This window comes from Pongo abelii, chromosome 1 (genome assembly GCF_028885655.2).
Source record: "Pongo abelii isolate AG06213 chromosome 1, NHGRI_mPonAbe1-v2.0_pri, whole genome shotgun sequence".
Lineage (NCBI taxonomy): Eukaryota > Metazoa > Chordata > Mammalia > Primates > Hominidae > Pongo > Pongo abelii.
Genome location: NC_071985.2, coordinates 68862553 through 68876235, shown reverse-complemented (window position 1 = coordinate 68876235; position 13683 = coordinate 68862553). Strand labels below are relative to the sequence as shown.

Genomic DNA, 13683 nt, shown 5'->3' with positions numbered 1-13683 from the left:
ATTTTTATAAGAAAGCAAAGTTACATGAATTGTAAATATTATGTTTGGAGATGATGCTGGTGATACTTACCTGGAATAAATCCTGCTATTGGGCACCAATGCCCTAAGTTGTTAATACTGGAGGTTTTTTTGCTTGTTGGCATCTATCAGGAATGTAGACCCCAGAGATCATAAAAATAGAAAACCCAGATTCCAGGAGATGCTCTACACCAACCCAGCTTAGCTCAGCAACACAGCATCTTTTTTTCTTCCTTCTTTTTTCTCCTCTCCACATTCTCTGCCTGGAGTCTGCTCTCCGTGGGGTTTTTTTCCCATGAATAACTATGGAAGTGATTCATCCCTCTTTCTTTTCCCCTCACTCCCTCAACTCCAGCCACAGGCCTTTGTGCTGCTCCTGGAATGTGCCAGGCATGTTCTTTCCAGGGGCCTTTGCATGGCCCTTCTTTTCCAGACTGCTGTCCCCAGACACCTGCCTGTCTCCCCAACTCCTTGCAGGCACTTGCTCAGAATTCAGCTTTGTGGGAGACCTTCCTTAATAGGCCTTCCTTTTTTAAATAGTGTTGCCCATTCCTCTTTGCAGTTTTATTTTTCTTCACTGTACTTTAAAAAAATTATATATTTTGTTTTCCAGTCTGTCTTCTCCCCTTCCCGCCACTAGGGTGTAGACTCCATGAGGGCAGACATTTTTATCTGTTTGGTCTGGTACAAGCTTAGGGCCTAGAAGAGTGGCTGGCACAGAAGAAGCATTGGATATACAAATGAATATTAAGAAAGTGTGAGAACTAATATTCACAACTTATTCCTCCTTTTGGGGCCTCCTTCTTTAGACAGTTGTGTACCTCCAGTGTAGCCACAAAGCTTTCCAGATGTGAAAAAATAGAACTATTTCAAAATCAATTGCAGAATATATAATAGTACTTTTTGCAGATCCCAGATTGCAGTTCGACTCTCCATTCACCAGCTTTCCCTTGAATCAAAAATGATTTTTTTTTTTTTTTTTTTTGAGATGGAGTCTCGCTCTTGTTGCCCAGGCTGGAGTGCAGTGGTGCGATCTCGGCTCACCGCAACCTCTGCCTCCCAGGTTCAAGCGATTCTCCTGCCTCACCTCCTGAGTAGCTGGGATTACAGGCATGCGCCACCATGCCTGGCTAATTTTGTATTTTTAGTAGAGATGGGGTTTCTCCATGTTGGTCAGGCTGGTCTTGAACTCCTGACCTTAGGTGATCCGCCCACCTCGGCCTCCAAAAGTGCTGGGATTAGAGGCGTGAGCCACCATGCCTGGCCAAATCAAAAGTATTTTTTAGGCCAGCTCACGCCTGTAATCCCAGCACTTTGGGAGACCAAGGCAGGCAGATCAGCTGAGGTCGGGAGTTCAAGACCAGCCTGGCCAACATGGCAAAAACCCGTCTATACTAAAAAAAATACAAAAATTAGCCGGGCGTGATGGTGGTCACCTGTAATCCCAGCTACTTGGGAGGCTGGGGCAGGGAGAATTGCCTGAAGCAGGGAGGCAGAGGTTGCAGTGAGCCGAGATCATGCCACTGCACTCCAACCTGGGCGACAGAACGAGACTCTGTCTCAAAAAAGATCCAGGTTAAATAGATTCATATTCATTTCAGCATATTTCATTATTCCAAACCACAGAAATAAAGTGTTTCACCAGCAATTTAATTCACCAAATATTTACCAAGCTACTACCATGTGCCAAGCTCCCTGTGCTAAGCTTTGCAGGAAATACAAAGGAAAAAAGCTAAGTTCCTGTTCTTAAGTGCTTTAAGATTGAGAAGCAGGTAGAAGGTAGTAAGCAGAGGGAAACAGAAGGCAGAATCTGGTAGCTATTGGTTTTGCGACAGAACTCATGCTCTGATGCAATCTCTGGCTCTTGTTTGCATAAGAACCAACACTTTTATGAAGAGGCTCTCATGACTACCCCAGAGGCTTCCACTGTCTTCCCTCCCAACCCAAGCCCTCACCCACCACAGGAAGGGAAGGGGGAAGTAAAAGGTCAAAGCAATACAGAGGGACATTGGGACCTTATGCTGCCCCAGCCTGTGGGAGGCCAGCCTCCATCCTGTTCAGTATTGCAGCCGACATGCAGAATAACACCTGCGAGGGAGGAGCCCATGGGGCGGGGATACCTACTCTGAACCCTGCCAAACTGCTACACCCCAGCTCCAGGAGCAGAGAGAAAGAAGTGCTAACAATGATTTTACAGAACAGGTACAATCAGTTGCTGGGCGTGGTGGCTCACATCTCTAATCCCAGCACTTTGGGAGGCCGAAGTGGGAGGGTCACTTAAGGCCAGGAATTTGAGACCAGCCTGGGCAATATAGACCTTGTCTCTATTAAAAAGAAGTGGTGACATGTGCTTGTAGTCCCAGCTATTCAGGAGGCTGAGGTGAGAGGACCACTTAAGCCCAGGAATTCAAGGCTACAGTGAGCTATGATCATGCCACTGCACTCCAGCTTGGGCAACAGAGCAAAACCCTGTCATACACACACACACACACACACACACATATGCACACACATACACACACTAACTAGTACAATCAGTTGCTCTGGGAGATACCTCTCAGGGCCTCCTGTTTCTCCTAGTAGGCAAGGTAAGGGTACCCTGGCCTTGGGGTGGTCAATTCTAAAAGATAACCTGCACGTTGTGAGTTATTTCTTAAGCAGTTTTAGAGAAAAGAAAAATATAAACAAACTTGTAGCACAGAAGCTAATCCAACTATTTTGTGAGCTGATTTTTTTTTGTCTGATCTTTTTCTTTTCTTTTTTTTGGAGACAGAGTATCGCTCTGTCGCCCAGGCTGGAGTGCAGTGGCGTGATCTCGGCTCACTGCAAGCTCCGCCTCCTGGGTTCACACCATTCTCCTGCCTTAGCCTTCCAAGTAGCTGGGACTACAGGCGCCTGCCACCACACCTGGCTAATTTTTTGTATTTTTAGTAGAGATGGGGTTTCACCATGTTAGCCACAATGGGCTCGATCTCCTAACCTCGTGATCCACCCTCCTCGGCCTCCCAAAGTGCTGGGATTACAGGCGTGAGCGACCGCACCCGGCCTGATCTTTTTTCTTAAGTATATGCTTATAAATGAGGAGGAAGGAATGTATATCATTAAGTGGTATTCACCCTTGCAAGGTTCTCTATAGTGGCAAGGGCTGGGTTAGAAGATCCAAATGTAGGGGAGGTCCTAAAGGTGATGGCAGCAGCAGGTTGGGCAATCTGGAAAGACTGGGGAAGTGTTGTGTAGTACAGTTCTTAGACACAGGCAAGAGAAACCCCCGGATATGGCCTCACATTCAGAGAGCCCCACTCTGGCCCTCTACTACCCACATCCCTTCCCACAGAGCGAGGAGTGCATGAGGCTGAGGGGAGGTGGTCACCCTGTATCTGGGCCCCTCCACTCTAGACCAGACTCCAGGCACCCAGGAACCTGGAGTTCCCCACTCAGCTGACTCAGAGCTGCTGAGGTTTACACAACAAACTCTCTCAGCTTTGGCCCATCCTCTTAAGGGTGGACTAGCTGCCCTTGAGGGCCTTGCTAGGCCCGAAGGGTGGCCAAGAGGTGGAGGATCACTTAAGCCCAGGACAAACTCAGACAAGAGGCAGTTTGTGGCTGAGCCTGAATAAAAAAGTAGAGGTGTTTAATTGTGGGAGGCCCTTGGCAGTGCTGGAAGGAGCAAGAAACGGGAAGAAAAAGAGGTGAGTCTCAGGCTGAGGGCCGGGGACTGGAGGGAGATACCAGCTTTCTCTGTGCCGCCCCATTCAGGCCCAGAACTTCACACAGTGTGAGATTTTTTAATTTGAACTTGGCCTTCGAAGCCACACAAAGGGCAATCTCTCAAGGTGGAGGGATGGAACACATTTCACAGTTTGTTAGATTGATTTATTCCTTTTAAATATCTGGATCTCTGGTATGTGAGCCTCCATCTATCATCTTGACTCAGCCATGAAATTTTAGGGATGATCCTGTTTTAGGGATGAAATGTTTTTGGAGATGGGTTTTGAGGACTGGGAAGGATTTAGATGGGTCAGAATGGCAGGAGATAACAGGACAAAAGGCTTGGACATGGGCATCTGCAGACACCGGCAGGCAGAGTAGGGGAAGAAAGCCATTGCGGCTGCATGCCTTCTATTTGCCAGCTTTTTGGCATGGCATGGGGTACGTAGCCTTCTCAGCCTGGGCTCCACCTCCCAGGCATCGCCTCTCTCTGTGATGCCTGACGCTGTGCTCCAGCCGTCCCAGGCCATCTGGTGCCCATGCACGCCCCGCCTTCTCGCACCTCCCGCTTGCACATGTAGTCTCTGCCCTGCTCCCCGTGCCCTCCCTCCTGCATCCCCTCCCAGCCCCTCTGCCCACTCACCTCCTACCTGTCCCTGAGACCTCCCTAAGACATCACCTTCTCTGGAAGTCTCTCCTGAGGGCCCACACCAGCTTGGATCCCATAACACCACCCATAATGCTACCTTGAAACCACTTTGTCTCCGTCAGGCCCTAAGCTTCTTGGACAAGCTGAGAGAAGTTCGGTGTGGGAGCAGCAGGGAGGGCCAAACAGTTTTGTTTCATTTTGGTTTACTTTTAACCCTTATTACAATCCTTATAACTATTTAGTGAGAAGAAACAGTAGAAAAAGAATAAGAAAATGGTTAACAGAGGTGGTTTGACATAATAGGAAAAGCACTGTGCTTTAAAAAAAAATTTTTTTGGCCGGCCATGGTGGCTCACGCCTGTAATCCCAGCAATTTGGGAGGCCGAGGTGGGCAGATCATGAGGTCAGGAGTTCGAGACCAGCCTGACTAACATGGTAAAACCCTGTTTTTACTAAAAATACAAAAATTAGCCGGGCATGGTGGCACATACCTGTAATTCCAGCTACTCAGTAGGCTGAGGCAGGAGAATCACTTGAACCCAGGAAGCGGAGGTTGCAGTGAGCCGAGATCACGCCATTGCACTCCAACCTGGGCAACAGAGTGAGACTCTGTCTCAAAAAAATAAATAAATAAATAGGCCGGGCATGGTGACTCACGCCTGTAATCCCAGCACTGTGGGAGGCCAAGGCAGGTGGATCACGAGGTCAGGAGTTTGAGACCAGCCTGGTCAATATGGTGAAACTCCATCTCTACTTTAAAAATATACAAAAATTAGCTGGGCATGGTGGCACGCTCCTGTAGTCCCAGCTCCTCAGGAGGCTGAGGCAGGAGAATCACTTGAACCCGGGAGGCAGAGGTTGTAGTAAGCCAAGATCACGCCACTGCACTCCAGCCTGGGCGACTGAGTGAGACTCTGTCTCAAAAAAATAAAAAATAAATAAAATAAATAGGCCAGGCACGGTGGCTCACGCCTGTAATCCCAGCACTTTGGGAGGCCAAGGTGGGTGGATCACAAGGTCAGGAGTACAAGACCAGCCTGGCCAAGATGGTGAAACCCCGTCTCTACAAAAAATACAAAAAAATTAGCCAGGCATGGTGGTGAGTGCCTGTTATCCCAGCTACTCTGGAGGCTGGGGCAGAGAATTGCTTGAACCCAGTAGGCAGAGGTTGCAGTGAGCCGAGATTGCGCCACTGCACTCCAGCCTGGGCGACAGAGCGAGACTCCGTCTCAAAAAAATAAATAAAATAAAATAAATAAATTTCGCCCGGGCGCGGTGGCTCATGCCTATAATCCCAGCACTTTGGGAGACCGAGGTGTGCAGATCATGAGGTCAGGAGTTCGAGACCAGCCTGGCCAACATGATGAAACACTGACTCTACTAAAACTACAAAAAATTAGCCAGGCATGGTGGTGTGTGCCTGTAATCTCAGCTACCTGGGAGGCTGGAGCAGGATAATCACTTGAACCCAGGAGGCAGAGGTTGCAGTGAACAGAGATTGTGCCATTGCACTCCAGCCTGGCGGACAGAGCAAGACTCCGTCTCAAAAAAAAAAAAAAAAATTCTCAGTGCATGTGTTTGTGTACCTGTGTGTATACGCCCACATGTGCACACACACAGGTGGAGTGGGGGTCCTCATTTATTCACCAGAGGCTTCGTTGGTAAAAGAAGAGGGCTGCATTATCAGGGTTTTCAAGGCTTCAGAGTTCCCGAGGGCTCCCGCAGGGACATCTCCCCCTGTATCCCCAATGAGTGGTCTTCCCCCTTCCCCCTACAACCATAGCAGCACTCTATATTTTGTCTACGAGTTGAGATTACCTATAAAATTCCATCCTGCATTTGCAAACCTGAACGAGAAAGGCTCCAAGTCGTTGGTCTGGAGCTCTAACGTCTTGTCCAGGCCCCGGTTCCTGGGTTCTGTGGTTCTGTAAGAGGAAATGGTAACTGGGGCGTGGAGGCCTGGGTACAGCTGAGTAGGGAGCACTCGTGTGGGGCTAAATGAATGCAGTTGAAGGATCTGGATCATCTGGGACCCTACATGTCTTCCTTCTTTGCCTCCTTTCCAGGGACGCACTCTCTGAGATATTTTCGCCTGGGTGTTTCAGATCCCATCCATGGGGTCCCTGAATTTATTTCGGTTGGATATGTGGACTCGCACCCTATCACCACATATGACAGTGTCACTCAGCAGAAGGAGCCACGGGCCCCATGGATGGCAGAGAACCTCGCGCCTGATCACTGGGAGAGGTACACTCAGCTGCTGAGGGGCTGGCAGCAGATGTTCAAGGTGGAACTGAAGCGCCTGCAGAGGCACTACAATCACTCAGGTGTGCGTGCGGCAGAGACAGACACTTCCCCCATCCCACCCGAACCCGCAGAGACCCCTGGGCTGGCCTCCAATAAGCGGATGCTGAATTGCACCTGCTGTGGCTTTGGCAAAGCCTGAGAAATCAGGTTGGTGGAGTTCAGGGCCTCCCATCTGCCTGTGCATCTTCTGGACTGTCCCTCTCTCCCCCAGGAGCATTCTGTCCTTTGCCCCACTCACTCTTCCCCATCTCTATATCCGTATCCGCATCCCATTTCCACTCAGGCTTCTGATATGCATCTCCTTTTCCATTCTAAATTTGCCCATTCTGTGTCTCACTTCCTGGTAGCCAGGCCTAGTGACCTGCTTATGTGTATCGACAGTACCTTTCCCAGGGGTATTTCTGGCTCCTGCATCTCTCTGCCTCCTCCACTGCAGTCAGAATAGCCACAAAGTTTATTAGTCATTCCCATTACAGGATAACTCCCCAAGGCGGGAATTAGCACACTCCTTTGACAGGCAGTAGGTACTTCACAGATACCTGCTGTCAGGTGGGCTTCCATAAGAGGGACCTCCTGGGGACTCAGCGATGCCACAGCAGGCCTGGGGGGTGACATAATGTAGACCAAAGGATGCTTCCAGCCATGCCCCTGCTCCCAGCACTTGAGAGCCCACCTCTGTCCCTGTGTGGACCCCTCTGGGCTTGCGTGTGTGTTCCAGGGTCTCACACTTACCAGAGAATGATTGGCTGTGAGCTGCTGGAGGATGGAAGCACCACAGGATTTCTGCAGTATGCATATGACGGGCAGGATTTCCTGATCTTCAATAAAGACACCCTCTCCTGGCTGGCTGTAGATAATGTGGCTCACACCATCAAGCGGGCATGGGAGGCCAATCAGCATGAGTTGCAATATCAAAAGAATTGGCTGGAAGAAGAATGTATTGCCTGGCTAAAGAGATTCCTGGAATATGGGAAAGACACCCTACAAAGAACAGGTAAAGAGAAAGAGAAGGCCTCATTCCCACATTGCCTGAACAAATGTTTTTATACGTAACTCTTTTAATCTAGGTTATATCCACTGTATCCTGAAAGCCATCTCTTTAGTTGGCCTATTGTGATCTCATGGCTAGAGCCCCCACGAGAACTTTCTCTGGTTACTTTTGAGTGGCATCTTGACAAGATTTGGTGGTTCCCCTTGTCTTGACAGAGTGGAGTACCTCCAAGGGCACCTTGTTTTTGGGGATCTATTGAGGCAAATTCTTCCATTCTGTCAGTGATAAGCTGGGAAACTCTTTGGGAGATAGAGCAATTCTTACAAACTGTTTAGTTAACAAAGGGCTCACACACTACCAGTAGGAGTAAAAATCTGGATTTACCAAGACAAACAGAAGGTCTCTGCTTTACTAAAGGATTAATGAGGTTGGGCATGGTGGCTCATGCCTGTAATCCTAGCACTTTGGGAGGCTGAGGCAGGAGGATTGCTTGAGGCCAGGAGTTTAAGACTGGCCTGGGTAACATTGTGAGACCCTGTCTCTATTAAAAAAAAAAAAAATTAGCTGAGCATGGTGGCACATGACTGTAGTCCCAGATACTCAGGAGGCTGAGGTGGGAGGATCTCTTGAGCCTGGAAGGTCAAGGCTGCAGTGAGCCATGATCATGATCAGCCTGGGTCACACAGCAAGACCCTATTTAAAAAAAAAAAAGTATCAATGATAAGATTCCTTTCAGCAAGGAGCTCCTCTTATAACTTAAAGATATGATTCAGTTGGTCAACTTTTAGTTCATACAGAACTTTTCATGTATGATCTTGTTATTCAAAATTAATCATGCCTGTATGATGCTACAGGAAACTCCTAGATACAACGTGTGTGGGAAGAGTATGGGAAGCTCCCCTCTCCAGGCCTCTATCTACATTCAGTGTCCTAATGGATTTTCAACCTTTTGGTCAAAACACACTCCTAAAAAAACAAAAAGAAAAAAAAAAGAAAAAACACATTCCTAGAAAAGGATCTTGGATTAATTTCTTACAGGCCCTATCAAAAAGCACAGTCCCTCCTAGTAGCATTTATTTTACTTTTAATGTTGGAAAGCCTTTTTCTACTACCAAATATCATGCCTCGGTAAAGAGACAAGGAAAGCATTGTTGGAGTGAAGGCTCTTCTCCGTATTGGGTTGGCTGATGATAAGGTGGGGGTCAGGAGGCAAGTCAGAGATGAGCAGGAAGCAGTCCCCCCAGATAGTGCCTTTGGTCTCAGTATGGCTGTTTGACCCAATTTCAGCAAGAAACATTAAGGACAGGACTGTATGGAAAATTAAGAGTAGTCACGAGGAAGCAAGGTCACATGTGGATACTTCTTTGGTGTCACTGCGGGAGCCCTCCTATGATATCAGTTTCTTCGAAGGCACAACCATGGCATGATCTGCTACATATGTTTGTACCTGATGGCAGTCATCAAAATGCCAGCCCAAGTACACAAGGCAATTCGGAGCCAAAACTGAGTAGGGATGGCTGTGTTATTTACGTGCACTAAACACAGAAATGAGAACAAGGAGTTCTAATCTCCAGTCCATTGCTGACTTACTTATAGGGAACAGTCAGTTACATGTTTTGTGGGTCAGTTTTCCTTGACACATAAAGGTATTTCAAAGGTTACTAGTAAACAACCCCAGCACACTTTCCAAACAGTCAAAGCTGTATGACTTTCCCCCCTTAGAGGATGGAGCATGGCCCAACTCCACATTCTTCACTACCTAGCGCCTTGCCATCATGGAAGGTACACATAAATACGTTTGTTGTTGATGAACCTGAGTTCTGGGTCATTCTTAGCTTTAGAAGTTTCCTGCAATAAAGAAAAATTAGGAAAGCCAGTTGCCAAGTTCTAATATTGTACGCTCAGTACATAAGGCACTTTGATTTAACTGTAGCTTCTTCTTCCTAGAGCCCCCACTGGTCAGAGTAAATCGCAAAGAAACTTTTCCAGGGGTTACAACTCTCTTCTGCAAAGCTCATGGCTTTTACCCCCCAGAAATTTACATGACATGGATGAAAAACGGGGAAGAAATTGTCCAAGAAATGGATTATGGAGACATTCTTCCCAGTGGGGATGGAACCTATCAGACGTGGGCATCAGTTGAGCTTGATCCTCAGAGCAGCAACCTTTACTCCTGTCATGTGGAGCACTGCGGTGTCCACGTGGTTCTTCAGGTCCCCCAGGGTAAGGACGGGGATCGTGGCTGTCTAGAGAGAGAGCCTGGAGAAAGGGGTGAGCAGGAAACCATGCTCTCTGCCAGGGCGGGGAGGATAGATCACTGCCTCACTCAGTGTGCCTTAGAATGGGTCTTTTAAATAAGTGGTTCTCACACTTTTTGGAACCAGGACGCGTTCATACTGTTAAAAAATTATTGAGGACCCCAGAGAGCTTTTGTTGATGTGGGTTATATCTATTGCTATTTACTACATTACAAATTAAAAATTTAAAAATTAAACACGAACGGGTGCAGTGGCTCATGCCTGTAATCCCAGCACTTTGGGAGGCTGAGGCAGGTGGATCACTTGAGGTCAGAAGTTCGAGACCAGCCTGGCCAACATGGTGAAACCCCATCTCTACTAAAAATACAAAAATTAGCCAGGCATGGTGGCGCACGCCTGTAATCCCAGCTCCTCAGGAGGCTGAGGCAGGAGAATCGCTTGAACCTGGGAGGTGGAGGTTGCAGTGAGCCGAGATCACACCACTACACTCCAGCCTGTGCGAAGGGAGCGAGACTCTCAAAAAAAACCAAAAACCAAAAAACAGAAAAACACAAGCCAGGTGCAGTGGCTCACTCCTGTAATGCCAGTACTTTGGGAGGCCGAGGTGAGTGAACTGCTTGAGCCCAGGAGTTCAAAACCAGCCTGGGCAACATACTGAGATCTCATCTCTACAGAAAACACAACAATTAGCTGGGCATGATGGCATGCGCCTGTAGTCCCAGCTACTGAGGAGGCTAAGATGGGAGGATCGCTTGAGCCCAGAAGGTTGAGGCTGCAGTGAGCTATAATGGCACCAGTGCACTTCCACCTGGACGACAGAGTGAGACGCTGTCTCAAAAAAAATTAAACACAAGAAAACACAAGCAGATATTCCATTAGTGGTCAGATTGATGAGTGAGAAGCAACAGTAAGGAAAATGGTGTTGGGTTTCCTGATGATCACAGGGACAAAAGTCCCAGAAAGTTAACACAGAAGGGAAAGGGGACTTGCGGATTTTTTTCTCATTTGCTTGCTTTCAGAATCAGAAGCTATCCCTCTTGTGATGAAAGCTGTCTCTGGGTCCATTGTCTTTGTCATTGTGCTGGCTGGAGTTGGTGTTCTAGTCTGGAGAAGAAGGCCCCGAGGTGAGAGGCACGTGGAAGGGATCCAGGGGGCTGCAGACTCTCCTGCGTCTCTCCAGTTTTATTTTCTGCACCTGCTGTTCCATCCTCCATTCAGAAATGGCTTGGCTCTCAGGCTGGGATCACAGAAGGACCCGGGACAACCCTCCCACCATGTAGGGGACACAAAGCATGGATAAAGCTTGCAGGGAGAGTGGTCTCTTTTCATAGGTGATGCCTGACGTCAACAAACTAGTACAACATCTGTCCAGGGGAACTGTCCCCCTAGAAGTTGGGTCAGAGAAGATATGGGGATCTTGATTTGTCTTTTTCCAAACCATCTTTTTGTTATTAATTACTATTGACTTCTGAGGCAGTGTCCTTTGTTTCCAGACTTCAGTCAGTTTTCCCATTTTGACCACCATTCTTTCATCCCAAGCATATGAAAGTCCTTTTCCTTGTAAATTCATTATTCAAAACATTAAAAGTGTAAGTGTAGATACCTTCAGAGAATGGGACTTAGAGTAAGGAAAAGGGGAGGAGAAGTAGGAGATATATAGGCTCTTGATAATGTGGAATAACATAAATTCATTCAGTAAGTATACATTAATGACCTACTGTGCTCCAGGCACTGTACTGGTTGCTGGGATATAACAATGAACAAGACAGACATGATCCCTGTTTTCATAGAGCTTACAGTAGAGCCTGGTAAGGTTATTTCCTGCCTCTGGCTTCACTAATTGCTCAAATTGATCACAGGATAGTACTGATGAGACCATGCTTTGAACCCAAAGTGGACCAGAAGGTTGGTTTTCCTTCATAGACATAGACCTCAACTCCAATTCAGGTGATAACTGTACAAAAGCATGTTGTTAGATCGAAGTAAAACCAACCCCTTTACTAGAAAATGAGCTCAGAGGCTGGGCGTGGTGGCTTACAATTTGTAATCCCAGCACTTTGGGAGGCCAAGGTAGGCAGATCACTTGAGGTCAGGGGTTCGAGATCAGCCTGGCCAACATGGTGAAACCCTGCCTCTACTGAAAGTATTTAAAAAAAAAAAAATCAGCTGGTCATGGGGGCACATGCCTGTAATCTCAGCTACACAGGAGGCTGAGACAGGAGAATCGCTTGAACCTGGGAGGCGGAGGTTGCAGTGAGCAAAGATCGCTCCATTGCACTCCAGCCTGTACAACAAGAGCGAGACTCCGTCTCAAAAAAAAAAAAAAAAAGAAAAGAAAATCAGCTCAGAGAGTTAATGGGTTGTTAATGTTTTCTTTATAGATAAAGTACAGCACTACTCCTAATCCAATAAATGATAGTGAAACAAACAAAATTATTTTACAATGACATCCCTCTCTCAATAATTATACAGACTGTGAGTTCCTGCTTTTTATCTTATAGAGTTTACAAATTTGAGCTAAAGTTTGTCAAGTACTAAGAGAATCTTGACAAAGCAAGCTAAAACTGTCGATGCCTGTTTCTCAGATTTTGCTGAACACTGCATACTTTATTTTTGAGCTGTGAGGAAACATTCTTGTAATCTGACTAAAAACTCCTTTCCTTTCAGAGCAAAATGGAGCCGTCTACCTTCCAACACCAGATTGATGACTGCAGATCCCTCTTTTCCAGTTCTCCTTCCTCTAGCAGCCATGTTCTCCTCTGTCCCCCACAGACTCAAGCCTAGTGCTTGAAGCTCCTGACCACTCCCACAACATACATGAGAGTAATGGGATTGAGCATCAATGGCAGCAACATAGGAGCCACAAAATGTTCTTTGTTCTTTGGCTCCAAAAAGACTGTCAGCTTTCAGTCTCTTTTGATGGACTGTTTTATCACAGTTGACTTTATTTTTTTTTAAATTTATTTATTTTTATTATTATTATACTTCAAGTTTTAGGGTACATGTGCACAATGTGCAGGTTAGTTACATATGTATACATGTGCCATGCTGGTGTGCTGCACCCATTAACTCGTCATTTAGCATTAGGTATATCTCCTAATGCTATCCCTCCCCCCTCCCCCCACCCCACAACAGTCCCCAGAGTGTGATGTTCCCCTTCCTGTGTCCATGTGTTCTCATTGTTCAGTTCCCACCCATGAGTGAGAACATGTGGTGTTTGGTTTTTTGTCCTTGCAGTAGTTTACTGAGAATGATGATTTCCAATTTCATCCATGTCCCTACAAAGGACATGAACTCATCCTTTTTTATGTCTGCATAGTATTCCATGGTGTATATGTGCCACATTTTCTTAATCCAGTCTATCCTTGTTGGACATTTGGGTTGGTCCCAAGTCTTTGCTATTGTGAATAGAGCCGCAATAAACATACGTGTGCATGTGTCTTTATAGCAGCATGATTTATAGTCCTTTGGGTATATACCCAGTAATGGGATGGCTGGGTCAAATGGTATTTCTAGTTCTAGATCCCTGAGGAATCGCCACACTGACTTCCACAATGGTTGAACTAGTTTACAGTCCCACCAACAGTGTAAAAGTGTTCCTATTTCTCCACATCCTCTCCAGCACCTGTTGTTTGCTGACTTTTTAATGATTGCCATTCTAACTGGTGTGAGATGGTATCTCATTGTGGTTTTCATTTGCATTTCTCTGATGGCCAGTGATGGTGAGCATTTTTTCATGTGTTTTTTGGCTG

The 13683-nt window shown here is 46.8% G+C and overlaps 1 protein-coding gene across 4 annotated transcripts in view; it reads left to right on the top strand.

Annotated features, from left to right (window-relative positions):
• Positions 1-13376, top strand: part of MR1 (major histocompatibility complex, class I-related) — a 31518-nt gene extending 18142 nt beyond the window's left edge. The window contains exons 3-7 of one of the 4 annotated variants that reach the window (XM_024245137.3): positions 6442-6702; positions 7401-7676; positions 9708-9896; positions 10951-11055; positions 12599-13376. In XM_024245137.3, coding sequence (XP_024100905.1) covers positions 6442-6702; positions 7401-7676; positions 9708-9896; positions 10951-11055; positions 12599-12636 — 869 coding nt within the window. In that variant the 3' untranslated portion in view covers positions 12637-13376. 4 annotated transcript variants of the gene reach the window in all.
• Positions 13377-13683: the final 307 nt, after the last annotated feature.